The sequence below is a fragment of the Lolium perenne genome, chromosome 2 (assembly GCF_019359855.2).
Source record: "Lolium perenne isolate Kyuss_39 chromosome 2, Kyuss_2.0, whole genome shotgun sequence".
Lineage (NCBI taxonomy): Eukaryota > Viridiplantae > Streptophyta > Magnoliopsida > Poales > Poaceae > Lolium > Lolium perenne.
The window spans coordinates 92576372-92595166 of NC_067245.2; the positions used below are offsets into that span (position 1 = coordinate 92576372).

General features: G+C 46.7%; 1 protein-coding gene across 1 annotated transcript; it reads right to left on the reverse strand.

The window, feature by feature from the left end:
- Nucleotides 1-11476: 11476 nt before the first annotated feature.
- On the reverse strand, nucleotides 11477-12955 carry LOC127333271 (thiamine thiazole synthase, chloroplastic). The gene is made up of 2 exons (XM_051359648.2): nucleotides 12000-12955; nucleotides 11477-11902 (listed from the first exon to the last, which is right to left on the reverse strand). Exons 1-2 carry the CDS (start codon nucleotides 12882-12884, stop codon nucleotides 11732-11734), a joined length of 1056 nt encoding a protein of 351 aa, XP_051215608.1. The 5' UTR covers nucleotides 12885-12955; the 3' UTR covers nucleotides 11477-11731.
- Nucleotides 12956-18795: the final 5840 nt, after the last annotated feature.

Sequence of the window (18795 nt, forward strand, 5' to 3'; positions counted from 1 at the left end):
GGCGATGCCACCAGAAAGTTCAAACCCACCCCTACTGACGCTGCCAAATACGATGGGCAGCAGGAGCCAAGGTCCTGGATAGACGACTATCTGCAGACTGTGATTCTGCATAAGGGGAACCATATAGCAGCAATGCAGTGCTTGCAGCTTTACCTAAAGGATTCAGCGCGAGCCTGGTTAAGGGGTCTGCCGAAGGGTTCCATCAAATCATGGGACGACCTAGTAGATGCTTTCGTTGCCAATTTCCAAGCAACGTACAAAAGGCCCGTCGGGATTGAAGAGTTACGGCATTGCCAGCAAAAGCAGAAGGAATCGATGCGCTCATACATCGGGAGATTCACCAAGCTCCTAAACGCTGCCGAAGATGTATCTGTCGACAGAGCAATCGACGCCTTCAGCGATGGCATCCGACGTGAAAGCTACATAGAAGAACTCGGACGCAAAAATCCAAAAACCATAACCAAGTTAATGGAAATCGCCAACAGCTGGGCTGATGGCGAGGACAACGTGCGAAAGCCGCGACAATAGTTGACGATTTAAGACGACGACCAGCCGAAGCACGACTCGGGTGGTCGAAGGGATCGTCACAAGAGAAGGAAGAACCGCAGCTATGACGACAACAACCTGGTAGCCGTAGGGTACTCCGATCGGCAGGACGATCGATATGACGATAGAAGTGACGATCGACAGGACGGTAATCGGAACAACTCTGGAAATCGTGGCAATTATAAACCACGGCAGCAGAGGACTCCCGAACTGCCCTACGCTGAGCAGATCAACGCTCCCTGTTACTTGCACTCGTATGTCGATTCTAAGGACGGCAAAACGAAGTCAAGCCACTTGCTTAGGGACTGTCGGCAGTTTATTGACATGCACAAACTCATCCAGCAGGCAGGCCAGCAACCGCCACCACCACCACCACCACCTCCACCACAGCATCAAGTCCAGCAGACTCAACCTCATCAACCCAACGAGGCATTTCCACCACCACGTGGGCAGATGAGCATGATCCACAGGACATGTGTTTCAAGAAGAGAAATGAAGAAGCTCACTCGAGAAATCAACCTAGCAGAAAGCATCATGGCGAACATCCCTGAATATGTCGAGTGGTCATCTCAGAATATTACATTCAACCGAGCAGATCACCCGATGACCATACCGAAACCAGGACACGCTGCCCTAGTAGTCGAGGCGCAGGTCGGGGGATTCAAGATGAGAAAAGTCTTCATGGATGGTGGAAGTGGACTAAACCTGATATTTCTCGACACGATCAAGAGTATGGGGATCACCATGAGAATGCTAGAAGAATCGGACACCCGCTTTCATGGGATTCTCCCCACTTCACCGGCGTACTCTCTTGGCAAAGTTTACCTGAACGTCATCTTTGGCAAACCCGACAACTTCAGGGAGGAAAAGATCAAGTTCGAAGTCGTGAACTGGGAGTCGCAGTATCACGCTATACTCGGGAGGCCAGCCTATGCCAAGTTCATGGCTGTACCGCACTACGCATACCTCAAGCTGAAAATGCTTGGGAGCAACGGGACAAACATTACTGTCTATGGAAGTTTCTCACGCTCGGAAAATTGTGATCGAGACTTTCAGAGGATTGCTGCAAAGTTTGGACTGCGGCAGGAAATTACTGACCTTCCTTCGAAGTCATCGTCACGCGATAATAAGGAAGAAGAACGCGTCAGAGGAGCAAAGAAGAAGGCAGCAGACCTCGCCCTTGAAGCTTCGGCAGCACAAACTTCTGCAGCCCAAGCTTCGGCAGCAAAAGTTTCGGCAGCTGATGGTGCAGAAGACATAGGAGACATCAAAACACTGACAATCACCGCCCAGACCTCTGGTGAAATCAACGACGCTTCGAAAAACACCGACACGGTGAACAAGCCAGAAGATGAGAAGAACCCTTTCCATGCGTAAGCAATCTACTAGTGTTTAATTTTCCCTCTCTTTTTAAACAGGGCTCTCCCTTTTTCGCCCTTTAGTCCTATGTTTTTTTATTATTAATGAGAACTTAAGTTTCGATTCCTTGAAAAGCATTGCAGTAAATCGGAGCACCTACACCGCATCACCGAACACACTGTTTACGCCACCCTGGCAAACAACGGTGCAGCATAGCGCGCGGCAAAAGATCTGCTCCGAAAAAAGCCTCTATGAGAGCTACAGGATGCAAAATAAACAAGGACATTAATTCTTCTCTCTGCTATAGATGCCTCTACGAGCGCCGTAAATAGCAAGAGTTCGGAAATACATATAAACACAACCCACGTTCGATATTTTACTTATGGAAATATCAAAGAACAACGGGCTCATTGGCAGAATCATTGCACCCGAAATATTCGGGAGTGGCTGTCGAAACATACATCGGTTGAAAGCAAAGTTGCGCATACAACAGGTTTAGCAAAACCTGCAACACGAGCTGATCACTCAAATGATTTGCTGACCAACGAGTACACATACATCTAAACGGGCAATTAAGATTTGCTCCCTCAAAATTTGCCAACGGAATTAACACGGTAAAAGTACATATACATGTATCTACCGAATAAAAAGTCTCGGCTAAACAATCCTAACACTTGGATGAAGTAGCCAAAATAACCTATTTACAAAACAACCTTAATCCCTGAAATCACCCTTGCGGAGTTTCTCTTTCCTCAGGTACCTTTGAATCCTTCTCAAGCTTGTCGAAAATTATATTGGCGGGCAGCAATACCTTCAGATACAGAGTCTCCAAGTCACCAACCGCATTGGCGATAATGAGCAGATTTGCTGAGGGGTAACGTGCAAGGACAAGGGCAAGTGTAAACCTGGCCCCTGCAAAAACCTGAGCTCGCACCAAGTCTCGAATCTTCTTGGTATTCCCAAACTCAGACATCAGAGTCAACAGCGTAGGAGGGACCGCGTTCAAAGGGAACATAGTCCTCCAAATTACCCTCAGGGCTTTGTAGCACTTGTCGAAGAAATGGTGGACTTGTTGGACCCGATCCTGAAATTGTGCGACAGCCGAAGCCTTCGAGTGTTCCCGCCAAAAAAATTCTTCGGCTGATGACAACTAGGTCAATGCGTGCACACGATCGTGAATCCGCTTGTTCTCTTCCTCACGGTTCAAAGCTATGACTGGCAGAGAAATCAATAGAAGATCAGGCAATGCATTCTCAACAAAAGAGTAATGAACTCAAAAACCAGGGAACTTACAGTTTAAACTTTCAGTGGCCTTATGCAGTTCAGTAAGAGCATAGCGCTCTACGTCGGCTGCAATCTCGCCCTTCTTCTTGATAATGGAGGCCAAGGCATAGGTGCTGCGCAGATCCTTTTCCAACTGTGTGATCCGATCCTTCATACGTTGCACTCGATCATCTTCAGAAAGAGCACCCGAAGAATCGTCAACAAATGCAGGCACTGGGAACACCTGCAAGGAAAGGCGTCAAAGGCATGACAGATCGATTCAGCTCAACATCAGAAGGTACTCCCATCGGGAGAATGCAAGTGAAAATATCATAACAAAGAGTGTGCTAGCAACATTGCTAGCACAAAGTTTATTACAAATAGAAGTTATCCGACAGAACATTGTTTCACATCAGCTCAAAGAAAAGTTTGCTACAAAAATCAAAGGGCTTGGGTCTGAGTCGATAAACTAGGGCCAGCCGATGTCTTCCTTGATGACACCAGCTCAAGGAGCTGGCGTGCACACTTAAGAGCCGATGTCTTGAAGATGCTTAAATCAACAAACCGCCCATCCCGCTCTTTCGGTAGCTCCTTAGACATTTCTTCGATGTCAGCCTTAAAGCCGTGACCCATCATAAGTTGGAAGGCAAGGAGGGCACCATAGGTACGCGAAGTGCGTTTGAATACTTCGATAACCTCCTTGGTGTCAACCGCGAAGGCGTCAATCAACTGCCCCAGAGTTTTGTCTTGATTGATCTTGGGGAAGATCATCGAGTGCATCCGCGCCATGGCACCTTTTCCCTTTTCAAGAAGCTCCCGCGTAAGCTGGTGGGAGGCGAGAGTCATCGACACACCATTTGCCGGAGAGTTGTTTGGAACTTTGTCCAAGGCATCGGCAGGGATGTTGGCGGCTTCTGCAAGAGAATGAAATGGAAAAGGTCGCTGACAAAGGATCGAATCCATAAGTGCAATAATCGACAGAGGTGTACAAAAGAGATTACCAAGTAAAGCCAAGGAAGACTGACGAAGGAGTTCATCCTTTTCAGCTGCTCGAGCCTCGGCAGTCAGCCTGGATGCCTCCTCTTCTTTTAGCTTCTCCTTTAGCTTCCCCAGTTCCTCCTTCAGGGAGTCGACTTCTTGGCGAGCTTCGGCAGCTATCTTGACTGCGCCATCCAACTTCGAGGAGGAAGATTTAACTTCCTTTTGCAGCCGAGCCTTGTCTGCCTCCAGAGAAGTGAATTGGGAGGCGAAGGCCTCCAAAGAGGAGATAACACCCCGCAGGTTCTAAAGGAAAGAGGATATTTGACGAAGAATCATTAAACAAGGTACGCACCAGGAAAATTCGCGTTGTAATCAAAAAAGGACTTACAGAAGGAGGAGTCACGGCGGCGGCAGTTGAAGGAACATCTTTCCCCTTAGAAAGGGAGGAAGCTGTCGATACCTGAGCCGCGGGGGCTGCCTTAGGAGCCGAAGCTTCGGAAGCCGCAACGTCCGGTGGAGCAGCGCCAGATTTGGCTTTCTTAGACGGAGGCTCAATGAAACCTTCGTCACTGCAAAAGGAAATGATTGACAGAAGTTATGAAAGGAATGCGAGAAATAAAAGGACAAAATATGGCTTCAGGGAAGAAGGTGCTTACATATCGAAGAGATAGTCTTCATCGGCAAAGCCGCCGGTTGATCTCTTCACGGGTGAAGCCCTGGTCTCCTCCACAGCTGCATTAACAAAGGCATCACGATCAGCATCATCATCACGCACTGATCCCTCTATGTCGCAAGCATCATCGGCTGAGGAAGGAAGATCGGTGTGAACAACTTCAGAATCTATCGGATCATCGTGTTCGCTCTCTGGGCCTGTGTGCTCGACAGTGTGAAAATCAACAGGGACTGAGGAGCCTCTTCCCTCAGAAGTATCATTCGGCGAATCATGCAAGTTTCCAGAAACTATGGGGATCTGTCGAAGAGAAGAACAAATAAGAATAATAGTAATTATGTTGACTAAGTGGAAGCAGCGTAATAAGAATATGAGAAGGAAAGATACCTCTGATGGTGGATGATCGACATCAAGGGGAGTATAAGAAGATATCAACGGAATTGAGTCTTCCTGACTAAAGAGAGTAAGGCGACGGACTTCGTCAAGCAGCTCCTTTTCCGACAGTTCAGCGATATTTATCCTGGTTCATCCTTTGCACCCGAATACAACCACATCGGGTGGATTCTGGCCATGACTGGTTCGACTCGACGCTTCAAGAACACCGCTGCTACCTCTGTACCGATCATAGTTTGACCATCGGCCTCTTTGATCCGAAGGACTTTGGCGAATAATTCGTCGGCCGCTGTCTTTTCGTCGGGAGAGAGAATGTTCTTCCAAGAATCCTTCGGCTTGGCTTCAAGGACATCGACAAAGCAAGGAAGCTGGGACTCGGTTGTTGAAGAGTTCTTGACATAAAACCATTTCAGTCTCCATCCTTGCACGGATTCTCTCATTGGGAAACTGAAATAGTTAACCTCTGAACGAGCCACAAACCCCACTCCCCCGATGACAAAGGATCCATTACTACTGCTGTACCTCTTAACATAAAAGATCTTTTTCCACAACCCAAAATGGAGCTCAATGCCCAAGAACGCCTCACAGAGGGTGATGAACACAGCAACGTGAAGGATTGAGTTAGGGGTGAGTTGCCACAGTTGGATTTCGTAAGTCCGTAGAAGATGGTGAAGAAATTCATGGGCAGGAAGCGAGAGACCCCGATACAGGAATGACAGGAACACCAGGAAAAACCAGCAGGGGGATTGGGTTGAGAAATCGCACCTGGAAGAATCACGTTCCCCTCGTCGGAGGAGACTAACCCAAGGCTTCGGGCCCTCTTCTCATCACGCTTCGTGATGGAGGATGCTAGCCAATCCCCAGGTTTGGCTATCGAGCCTGGCGGCGCTGGCGGCACCGGAGCTGGAGGAGGAGCATCTGGAGCGCTCCTCTTCGGAAGATTCGAGGAGGATTTGGCGGCGGCACCACCGCTAGTAGAACTGGCGGCGGCAGTGAGGCTCTTCTTCTTCACCATTGCGAGATCTGGGGAAGATCGGAAAAGCGGTGGTGGCGGCGCAGCAGTTGCAAAGGAAGGAAGAAGAAGAAGGGCGAGGAGATGCTACTGCAAGTGTGAAGAAGATTAGAGATTTTCGTCTTTTGGAGATTTTAAGAAAGGGAGAACTCGAGGGCTTTGTAGGCACGTGTCATTGCTACCAGTTCATTAAGGAGATCTTTTTCCATTGATGGCTGCGGGAATCGAGGGGGCGTCTTGGTAACCGTACAAGAAGGGCGGATATTGCTTAAAAATAGGGCCAGACAGAGAAAGGAAGGGCCCAGCGGGTCGCGTCTTATCAGTCAAAATCAAGATGTCACTAAAACGTCATCAATGACGTCGTGAAGAATGCTCGAAGCATTCGAATGAATAAGAAGGTATCGGATGGTGAACTTGAGTCTATGCACAGATTGCGAAGCATCTGCACTTAGACTCGGGGGCTACTCCCATCGGGAGCGCTGACGCGCACCCGACCGAATGAGGAGTCGAAGGAAAAAAGGATTGAAGAAAAATTGGCTAATCAGCTCGAGTCTGCACTCGGTTGCAAGCACCCGCGCTCAGACTCGGGTGCTACTCCCATCGGGAGCGCGTGACGCGCACCCGACAAAACTTTTTTGCACTCCAGGATCATGCCCGGGGACTTGATTCTGTGTAGAGTAACGTTGTTTTGCCATCAGTAGTTAACCAGCAAAAGTTGGGCACGTTACTCATTATCCCTTGCATGCGGAAAATATATCGGATGACCTATGAAGACTTGCAGAAAAACTTCGGCAGAGCAAAATGTTCGAGTGATACAACTTGAGTCTACGCACGGATTGCAAGCATCCGTACCTAGACTCGGGGGCTACTCCCATCGGGAGCGCTGATGCGCACCCGACAGAAGAAGATGATACTGATTCAAGATGAACAAGGACAATCAAGGAGAAGAACATCAGAAGGAGACATGCTTCAGTCTCCACCCGAACTATGTTCGGCTAGACACTCGGGGGCTACTGACGTGGGCATTACCCTTCGGGTAACCGACATTGCCCTATCCCGTATTGTTTAGTTGGAGGCCCATGAAGGCACTTGGAGGCAAGACGGGCCAATTGGATGGCGCACCAGAAGATTCCTTGACGGGCAAGACGAAAAAGCAGCCGAAAAAGGAAAGATTAGATTTAAAACTACTGTAAACCTAGTCGTACTCGGTTAGACCTCTTGAGACCTGGCCTCCTATATAAAGGCCAGGAGAGGGGCTGCCGAGGGACAGAATCAATCTTAGCAATCTTAGCCACCAAAAAGTCCGGAGCTAGGTCGCAGCAGCACTTAGCATCTCGACGAGATCTCAGCCGAACTATTCGGCACCCCATTGTAACCCAATATCTTCATAATCAAGAACAGACAGGCAGGACGTAAGGATTTTACCTCATCGAGGGCCCCGAACCTGGGTAAATCGCTCTCCCCGCTTGTCTGTGAACCGATGTCTCGTATCAGCTTGCATGATTCCGTCAACCCTAAGCCCCAATCGGAGGGCATTGCCGAGGAGTACCCTCGACACCGGCGTCTCACCGTAATGCACTTCATGACTCAGCATGGTGTGCTGCTATGACTGAGGAATTCACTGCCTTGCAGCAGACACATACCTGGAAGCTTGTCCCTCGTCCTCCCGATATTAATATTGTCGGCAGTAAGTGGGTCTTCAAGACCAAGCAGCTACCAGATGGCTCCGTTGACAAGTACAAGGCGCGCCTCGTTGCACGTGGCTTCACTCAGCAGCACAATATCGATTATGGCGACACTTTTATCCCGGCCGTGAAGCCAGCCACAGTTCGTCTGGTTCTCTCTCTCTCGCTGTGTCCAGAGGATGGAGTCTTCGACAGATTGATGTCAGTAATGCCTCCCTTCATGGCTTTCTTTCGGAGGATGTGTATATGCAACAGCCGCCTGGTTTTGAGGATGATCGGTATCCCTCTCATGTGTGCAAGTTGCAATGGGCTCTCTATGGTCTTAAACAGTCGCCTCGCGCCTGGTACGCTCGTTTGAGTGCTCTACTTCTGGATCTTGGTTTCGCCTCCTCCAAGTCTGATATTTCGCTGTTCATTTTCTCTCGGGGAGGTGTTCGCATCTACATGCTCGTGTACGTGGATGATATTGTTATTGCTGGGTCTACCCCTGGAGCGGTTGATCGACTGGTTCGTGCTCTTTCCGCTCATTTTCCCATCAAGGATCTTGGAGTTTTGGATTATTTTTTGGGTTTGGAAGCGTCTTTCCATTCAGGGGGGATGACAGTGACTCAGCGCAAATATGCACTAGACTTTTTGCGCCGTGTGAATATGGAGAATTGCAAAGCCACTTCTACTCCATTATCCGCAGTTGATCCCTGTCTTGGGTGTCTAGCACTCCTCTTGGTACTGAGGATTCTTTCCGGTACCGAAGTATTGTGGGCGGCTTTCAGTATTTGACTCTCACTCGCCCGGATATTTCGTTGCGGTAAACAAAGTATGTCAGTTTTTGTCTCAGCCCACTGATGTTCATTGGGAAGCAGTGAAACGCATTCTGCCTTATGTCAAAGGGACACTACATACTGGACTGTGTTTTCGCAGGTCTAACTATATGGGTAGAGTCGCTACTCAAGGAGTTGGGTGTTTCTCAGCAGCGCACACCCGTTTTATGGTGTGATAATTTAGGGGCTACATACCTGACTGCCAACCCAGTTTTCTACGTACGGATGAAGCACATTGAGATTGATTTCCATTTTATTTTGTGCGAGAGCGTGTTGCAGCTGGAGCTTTACAAGTCAAGTTTATCTCTCCTGGTGATCAATTAGCTGATGTATTTACTAAACCAGCTACTCGACAGATGCTAGACCGTTTCAAGACTAATCTGAATCTTGTTCATAGTAGAAGTTCAGATTGAGGGGGAGTGTTAAATTAGGTCTAGTAGGCATATAATTGTATATGTACATGTATATACACATGTATTTGTATGATCACCCTTATATATAGAAGAGATGTGCATGCATTGCACCCACGAAAATCCTAATGCTGTGTTTGGAGGCGCTGAATTGAGCTCCGAATTGAATTGGCAATGGAATACCAAATCAACCAATTCAATGGAATACCACAATTGTTGTTTGGATGCGCATATTATTCATCTGTATAATCAGAAGAGCAATGGAATTCTAAATCCTGTTTGGATGCACATTGTGTGAAATTGAATTGTTTTTAGCTTTGAACAATATAAATGGTGTAATATGAATGAAATATACAAAATGCTATTTTTTCACATAATAATCTTTTTCTTATTTCCTTTTTTCTTTTCTCCTTTTATTTCTTTCCTTTTTCTTTGCTTGGAAGGAACCAGAGGGATGGCCTACGGGAGGTTGGCGGAGCTAGGAGCGGAACCGGAGGGCCGCGCCGGCCGCATCCAGCGAGCAGCAGAGGGGGCACCGATTCAGAGCTCGGTGGCGAGGAGGAGGCTGTCGCGGAGCTCAGGGCGAGGAGAAGGAGGCGGCGGAGCTCGGGGGCGAGGAGGAGGCGGCGGAGCTCGGGGCGAGGAGGAGGCGGCGGCGGAGCTCGGGGGCGAGGAGGAGGCGGCGGAGCTCGGGGGCGAGGAGGAGGCGGCGGAGCTCGGGGGCGGCGGCGGAACTCGGGGGCGAGGAGCTCGGGGGCGAGGAGGAGGCGGCGATAGAGCTCGGGGGCGGGTGGCCTGGCGGTGACGCCCTACGGGACGGACCCGAGCTGGCATGCGGGACGGAGCGAAGCATTATGCTTCAATTCAGAGCCAATACGGAGGTCCTGACCTTTGAATTGGGGAAGGGATAAGTTACACACGAGCGGGGGTGAGCTCGGAATTGGGCCCGAATTCCAAGATCCAATTCCTAGCGCAACCAAATAGCAGAATTGGCCTTTTTGGCTCTCAATTCCAATTCCGAGCCCCAATTCAGCGCATCCAAACAGGGCATAAACCCTTTCTTGACTGACCTCCGCAAGACTGAGCTATCAGATTGGATCTTGAAATTGACGAAGTCACCACATTTGTCTTGTTATCGACGGGAACGTCGCCCTCCCACTGAATGAATATTTCACTGGGGTTTGAACTCTGGTAACAATGCAATCAAAGAAAAATGATGCTGCACTGACTCATCCTATCGACAAAAAATGCAAACTTCAGATTTATGGATGTTTCTTTTCTTTAGATTCTCTCTAGTCATTAGCATGTTTTGTGATAGAAGCCAAGAAAAGTAGAATTCTTTTTTGAGAACACAGTACAACGTAGACGTTCACAAACACGCACGTACAAACACCCCTATGAACGCACGCACCACACCCTACCCCTATGAGCACCTTCAAGGATCTGACCCGGCATATCTTGAGGTTGACGAAGTCACCACCGCCGCCTCACTGTTGACGGGCACGTCACCTACCACTGAAAGCATAGCGCCGGTTAAATCCTGAAATAAATCCAGGTAAATGCAAACACCCATGCCAAGTCTAGGATTTGAACCCAGGTGGGCTGGTTTCACCACAAGAGACCTAACCACCAGAGCAAGCTCTGTTTGCAGAAAAATAGAATTCTTGGTGGTACATGGATCGTGTTATCTGCATACTCACAAGCTGATCCACTTTGGGCGTGATCCTACAAGCTAACACCTTCCTCCCTCCCTAATCTTGTCCATGATGACCGAAGGCAAAGAGGAGCATTGTCACTGGGTAACATTCTACTCTCTCAAATCAATATTAGCGTCGCCCTCTCGCAATGAGAGCAAGCACGAACGTTGCCGTGCAATCGTAGTTGAAGGGATGATATGCCTAGGATCTTCTTCTCAAGTTCTCTTCTTAACCACAGCTCATATTTCTTCAGAAACCTTTGTATCAAGCTGAGGTGTTTTAGTCCTTCAGAGCTCACAGCTTATTGTGTGATAAAGAAATGCGGAATACGAGTAATGCTAATATTTAGCTATACCGTCCGTTGCATAAGGGAATTGTTGACTCATTACATGTTGGCAATACTCCTAGATAAGTTGCTTCGTTGTTTTTGTAAATCATCGCTCGTACTGGTACTAGCTCAATGACTAGCTCGTGAGGATAATTTATGAGCTCCTGTCCCGTTGTTCTGGGGTGGAGAGGCCGATCTGAGCGCGCACGCTGGGGCAGGAAGAAGGGGAATGGAGTAGGAGAAAGGAGCTGTAAGGTTGGGGACTGTCAGTCCTGAGCTCTGTCCATGGCGTAAAGAAAGCGCACACACCAGCATGGAACTCAACATTTTTATTCCCTCCCCTTGTTCCACAAGGATCCATGGAGTTTGCCGTCGCGACGCAGAGCACACGCGGCAGCGCTACGAACAAGACGCTAACATCGTCACGAAACTAAACAACAAACAGAGGAATTAAACACGAGTCGACAAATCACAGAGGAAGTCCTCGTCTCCTCGTCCCACAGGCTGGCTCCTCTGTTTCACCAAGCCATCTTATTGATTGCTGACCCAAACACCATGGTGTCTGTCGTTCAGGCGTCCACGATGTCGCCGTTGTCTGCCGACGCGAGGACCATCTCCGGGTGCAGCGCCGGTGTCACGTTCTTGAGGGTTCCGTCGATGCCGTTCGGCCGGCCGAGCGCCTTGAGCGCCAGGTGCGCCGCCTTCTGGCCGGAGATCATCATGGCGCCGAACGTTGGGCCCTGCAGTGACCACCACGAGACAAAACAAATCTTCAGTCCAAGAACCAGGACCAGGAAGTCTCGTAAGAAAAGGGGTCAAAAGTTACTGATTTCTCACCATTCTTGGGGCGCCGTCGATCTCAGCGACCTCCATGCCGGTGACGATCATGCCTGGGACGACCTCACGGGTCAGGCGCACGATTGCGTCCTCGGCCGTGTTCATGTCGAGCGCCTTCATCCCGGGCACCGTCTCGATCATGCCGATGTCCTGGAGCCGCTTGACTCCGGTGGCTCCGAACGGCCCGTCGTGGCCGCAGGAGCTCACCACGACCTTGGCCTCCATGACGTTGGGGTCCATGCAGGACTGTGTGTCGTGGTTCATCGACACGAGCGCCCAGTTGGTGACCACGCCGGCGACGCGGCTGTCCTTGACGATCAGGTCCTCGACGGCGACGGCGTTGAAGAGCTTCACGTTGGGCCGCGCCAGCAGGCGGCTCATCACGGTGGAGGTGAAGAGCGCGGCGTGCTTGATGACGACGTAGTCCTCCTGCTCGTCGTACTCGATGTTGAGCTCGTCCAGGAAGAGGTGCGCCGGCTTGCGCACGACCATGGCGGAGAAGAGCTGGCCGCCGAGCCATGCGCCGCCTCCGGGGGAGACGGACTGCTCGATGATGGCGATGCTGATGGACGGGTCCTTGGAGAGCTCGTACGCGCAGGACAGCCCTGCGGAGCCGGCTCCGACGATGACGACGTCGGTGTCGGCGTATGTGATCATGTCGGTCATGTACCTGCGGGTCATCTCGCGGGAGACGATGGATTCCTTGATGGGGCTGAACTTGAAGGCGTTGAGGTCATAGGGAGGGGTGGAGGAGGAGATGGAGTTGCAGATGGCGCCGGCACGCGGGACGGCGACGCAGGAAGGGGTGCGTGTGGCCGCCGGGAGGTGAGCACCGGCGAAGGAGGTCTTGAGGAGGCTGGAGGCGGTGGTGGCCATGGCTGCCATGAGGAAGTGAATTCTGCGCTAGATCTGGAGACGAATGGAAGCTGTGATGAGAGTGTGAGGGGATAAGGCGCAGTGGCAGGGTATAAGAAGAGGAGGAGGGAGCAAATATCTGGAGACTGTGGGTACGTGCCGTCAGATCTGAGGATGTCAGCCTGCTTTGGATTCATTCGGGATATTTTGCCAAGCCTTTCGGATCCAAATGTTTCTGAAAAAAATAAGCTGGCAGTCAATTGGCACATAGCTGCCCAAAGTTTTAGTTTCCAATTATAGTTTGCTTATTTCGATTTTAGTGGTGCTATGTATGGGCAGGGACATAATGGTCATTTCAGGGGAGCTAAAAACAGGCTTCGGACACCGGACACTACTTCCAAACACGAAAAGGGTTACGCCAGGGAGATCCGCTATCTCCGATGTTATTTAACATCGTAGCGGATATGTTGGCGGTACTCATAGAGAGAGCCAAGTCTGATGGTCAGATTGAAGGTGTGATTCCACATCTGGTTGATGGTGGCTTATCTATCCTTCAATACGCTGATGATACAATTCTGTTTATGGATCATGATCTTGAAAAAGCTCGAAATCTGAAATTAATTTTAGCAGCTTTTGAGCAATTATCAGGATTGAAAATTAACTTCCATAAAAGTGAATTGTTCTGCTTCGGTGATGCCCAAGACGATGTAGCTCTGTATACAGAGTTATTTGGTTGTGGGCAAGGCCAATTTCCGATTCGCTATTTGGGTATTCCGATTCACTATCGGAGACTGACAATTGCGGAATGGAAATTAGTGGAAGAAAGATTACAAAAACGCCTCAGTAGTTGGAAAGGTAAATTGTTGTCCCTGGGTGGAAGATTGGTACTCATTAATTCAGTACTAACTAATATGGTACTGTATATGTTATCTTTCTTCATCCTACCAAAAGGAATTCTGCATAAACTCGATTATTATCGATCCAGATTCTTTTGGCAAGGGGACAACGAGAAAAAGAAATATCGGCTGGTTAAATGGAGTATAGTTTGTAGTCCCAAAGATCAAGGAGGGCTTGGAGTTCATGACCTGGAGGTCAAGAATTCAGCTCTCCTGGGTAAATGGCTTTTTAAGCTACTTACTGAGAATGGGATTTGGCAAACTATACTTCGGAGAAAATACATCGGCTCGAAGACATTATCTCAGGTGGTTTGGAAACCTGGGGATTCACACTTCTGGGCTGGTCTTATGGCGACAAAAAATGTTTTTTTTCGACATGGGACTTTCTCCATTAAGAATGGAGCGCAGATACGTTTCTGGGAAGATGCTTGGCTCGACAATGCACCCCTATGTGAACAGTATCCCGCTTTGTATAGAATTGCGCGTCGCCAAGGTGATACCATTGCAACCGTAATGGCTACCTCACCCCCGAATGTGACGTTCGTACGGGTTTTACTAGGACAAAGGCTCGTGGCATGGAACAATCTAATTCGTAGGCTTGGAGATATTCAGTTATCACCGTAACTGCATGAATTTCGATGGAACCTCCACGTAGATGGTTCTTTTTCTGTAAAATCTTTATACAATGCGATGCTACTTTCTGATTTACCAGTTGATAATAATAAGAAAATTTGGAAGATGAAGATACCATTAAAAATTAAAATTTTTGGATGGTATCTTCGTCGAGGGGTTATTCTCACCAAAGACAATCTTGTTAAGAGGAATTGGCACGGAAGTACACGATGTGTTTTTTGTCATCATGATGAAACCATCAATCATTTATTCTTCCAGTGCCAATTTGCGAGATCTATATAGTCAGTCATCCAAGTAGCGTCTACCTTGTATCCTCCGACTAGTGTCGCTAATGTCTTTGGCAATTGGCTTCATGGTATCAGCTCAAGGTTTAAAATGCTTCTTAGGATGGGGGCGCTAGCAGTTATCTGGGCGCTCTGGCTATGTAGAAATGACAAGATCTTTAACGATAAAAATTGCTCTTTGTTGCAGGTTATCTACAGATGCACAGGTATTCTCCGTTCGTGGTTACCTCTTCAGCGTGTGGAGAACCGAGACCTGTTTACGGAGGTCTGTACACGGTTGGAGGATACGGCGAGGGATACTTTTTCCCTACATGGGTGGCAGCATAGTCTACGGATAGTTGCTCCACCTAGCTCTTAGGCGTTATATGATTCATCGTTCCGATATGTATTTCGCCTATTTTTCGTTTTTCTGTAACTTTGATCACTTGAGACAACAAACGGCTGTGTGCATCCTGGTTATGCAGAGGCTGGATGTAATTGCTTTTTGAAGTAATAAAGCATCCTTTATCGAAGAAAAAAAACAGGCTTCGGATGGTGAATAAATGCCAAAAGACACATTCACAAATGATTTTATTAGAGATAGCAAATCTCAAAATCGAGCCATTGCTTTTCATGAAATTTCTAATGGCATACCTCTAGAAAGACTGGAGATATGCCATTAAAGAGGCCATTAAAGTCTCCTAGTAGTTGCTTGTAATATGTACACCACATGATTTAGTTGGAGGTACTCCTTTAAGGAGGCAGTTAAAGTTTCCAGCTATTAGGCTGGCTATAGTGGGTAGTATCATATAGTAGTATCATGTATATGATAATTTTCTATGATCCTCCTAGATCCATAATGCATTGTATCATAGACTAGTATTGTATCATAGTTTTGCTATATTAATTGCTTTGTAGAATTCCAATACAAATTTATGTACAAGATTTATTTGATACTAACTTTTCTCGTGATGTGCGCTATGATATAGTATGTACCTATGATATTCTAATCTCCTCTCTCATCCATAATTACTTGCCACATCAGTATTTTTGGTGGGGCTAGGATGCATGATACTAGCTATGATACTAGCACTATGGCTAGCCTTAGTTGCTTGTAATATGTACGTCACCCCATTGAGATTCGCCGACTTTTCTTGACTAATTTTTGTATCACTGACATGTGGAACCCACATCTAATGGGGTCTACCTGTCACTAACGCAAAGTCAGGTGACTTTGAGTCCCACAAAGTCAGCTAATCCTTGCCTTGCACAACCACACCGTGGCTCGATTGTCCATTTTCTTTAATTCACCATTGTTTCTTTTTAGCCGGTGAATGTAGATCGAATGCTGCATGGATCCTCTTGTTTTCACCCATCTTCCTCCACCGAGTCATTAGTTGCTCGTAAAACTGTAAGTCTAAGGGGTGACCTTGCAAAGAAAGAGAGCAGGGATGGGCAGAGGGTGCAATAACACTAGATTGTTTTTCTTAGATAATTGTAGTTGTTTCTTAGAGATATGTTGCCAGACATCTTATATTTGATATCTATACTCCGATTGCTACAACATGGAAATATTTTAATTACACTTCTCATTAGTTTCAATTTCATAATATATTTGTACAACATACTCACATGAAAGTATTACGTATAATGGAAGTTGTGTTGCTATGTTTCCCATCTAACCAATGAAATACGGGCCTTCTTTGGATTCTAGGAATTTCATGTTTTTTCATAGGATTAAATTCTTAGAATTTTTTTGTATGGATTGTTTTTGGATCAAACAAATGCTGCTAGACAAAGTCCTATAGATTTGATTCCCGTGCCCCAATTCCATAGGAAGTTGAACTTCCACTTCAACCTCTTTTTAAGACTCGGCCTCTTTTCCAGTGTTCAAATCAGAAGAATATTTCCTATAATTTTCTAAAAGAAATAAAGATTGAAAATCATAAAAAGGTCATTTGTTCTACTTGGCATGTAACTCCACTGGAATGTTTTCCTTAGATCGATCCTCTTGGAAAAAATTGCGTCCATGAAATTCATGGCATGCACTCAATGCGATAGAAAGTTCATGGTTTTTCCCTGAAGGGAAACAAGAAACAAAACTGCTTCCATTACCGATTCTTATATTATTTATGTTGTTTCATGTGTTTCATAATCATTTGTTTTGCACTAGAAAATCTATCAAATTACTATGTTTTGCTATTCATATGTTTCACAATCATGAGTTCCAGTTAGATCCTTACCTGGATCTTTATGTGATAAGATAGTTTATGTTGAAATAAAAATTATCTAGGACTAAAAACAAAAGCCTGAAGAAAGGTGGAGATAATATAAAATATTTAATGTGAGATGTTCTCCGTACTGGACGCCAACATTACTCATGTTGACCACGAACGGAGAATAGCGGTGCATCTATATATAACATGTAAAAAGAAACAATTCTTATCATTACAAACTTTGTCATTTCTGCATAGCCATAGCGACCATATAACAACAAGCGCTTCCACCCTAATAAGCGTTCTAAACCTGTGATCATACTATGAAGCCAATTACCAAAGATATTTGCTACACTAGTCAAGGGATACAGATCCGAAGCTAATTGGATGCATGACCATAGAGATCTAGCAAAGCGGCACTAGAAGAACAAGTGTTTAATCCTCTCATTGTGATGACATAATACACACTGAGTACTCCCAAGCGAATTTCGTTTCACAAGATTATATTTGGTTAGGATTACCCCTCGACGTAAATATCAGCCAATTTTTTTAATTTTTAGCGGTATTTTCATCTTCCAGATCTTCTTGTTCTTATCAACGGGTATATCAGGTTGGATAATTGCATTGTATAACAAACTTACTGTAAACTTTTCATTTGATTGTAAGTTCCAACAAAAATCATCCGACCCCGTAGACAAATGAATGGATTCCAAACGAATAAGTAAGGCGTTCTCGCATGAAGCCTATGGCCGTATAAGTCTCGTCTAAACATCATTGACGGATGTGAGGACGCCATTACTAAAACAATGGTATCACTTTTTCGAAGAACAATGTTATATAACGCCGGATATTGTTCAGAGAGAGGTCTATTCCCTAACAAAGAGTCCTCCCATAACCGTATCTGCGATCCATCCTTAATGGGAAAAAGTACCATATTTGAAGAAAAACTTCTTCGTTGCCATTAGGCCGGCCCAGAAGTGCGAGTCCCCAGATTTCCAAATGATTTGGGATAACGCTTCTCGCCAATGTACTTTCTCTTAACGAGGTTCTTCCATACACCATCCTCAGTAAGAAAGTTGAAAATACACTTTCCAAGTAAGGCTGAGTTTTTGACTTTAAGGTCATGAACACCAAACCCCCCATATCCTTGGGACGGCATACAACATTCCACTTAACCAGTCGATATTTATTTTTCTCTCTATCCCCTTGCCAAAAAATCTTGATCGATAATAATCGAGCTTGTATAAAACACATTTTGGCAAAAGGAAGAAGGATAGCATATACAGTCTTCCTCATAGGGATAACACTTTACCTTTCCAACTACTAAGACGCTTCTGAAGTCTCTCCTCCACTAGTTTCCACTCAACAATTGTTAATCTCCAATAATGAATCGGGATCCCAAATAGTTGACAGGAAACTGGCCTTACCCACAACCGAACAACTCCGTGTAAGTGGCAACCGAGTCCTGGGCTCCACCGAAGCAGAACAATTCACTTTTATAGAAATTAATTTTAAGGCCCGATAATTGCTCAAAAGCAGCCAAGATTAGCTTTAGATTCTGAGCTTTATCGAGGTCATGTTCCATAAATAAAATTGTATCTTCAGCGTATTGAAGGATTGATAAGCTCCCATCAACTAGATGAGGGATCACCCCTTCAATAAGACCATCAGACTTAGCATATTTGATCAAGATAGCGAGCATATTAGCCACAATGTTGAACAAAAGTGGTGATAGAGGATCCCCTTGGCGTAAACCTTTTCTAGTCTGAAAGAAATGTACTGTGTCATCATTAACACGGATCAAAACACTTCCTCCAGACACGAAATCATTGATCAAAGCACGCCACTCTGGTTAAAAACCTTTCATACTGAGTGTCTGATGGAGAAAGGACCACTTTACTTCATCGTAGGCCTTCTCGGAATCTAGCTTTAA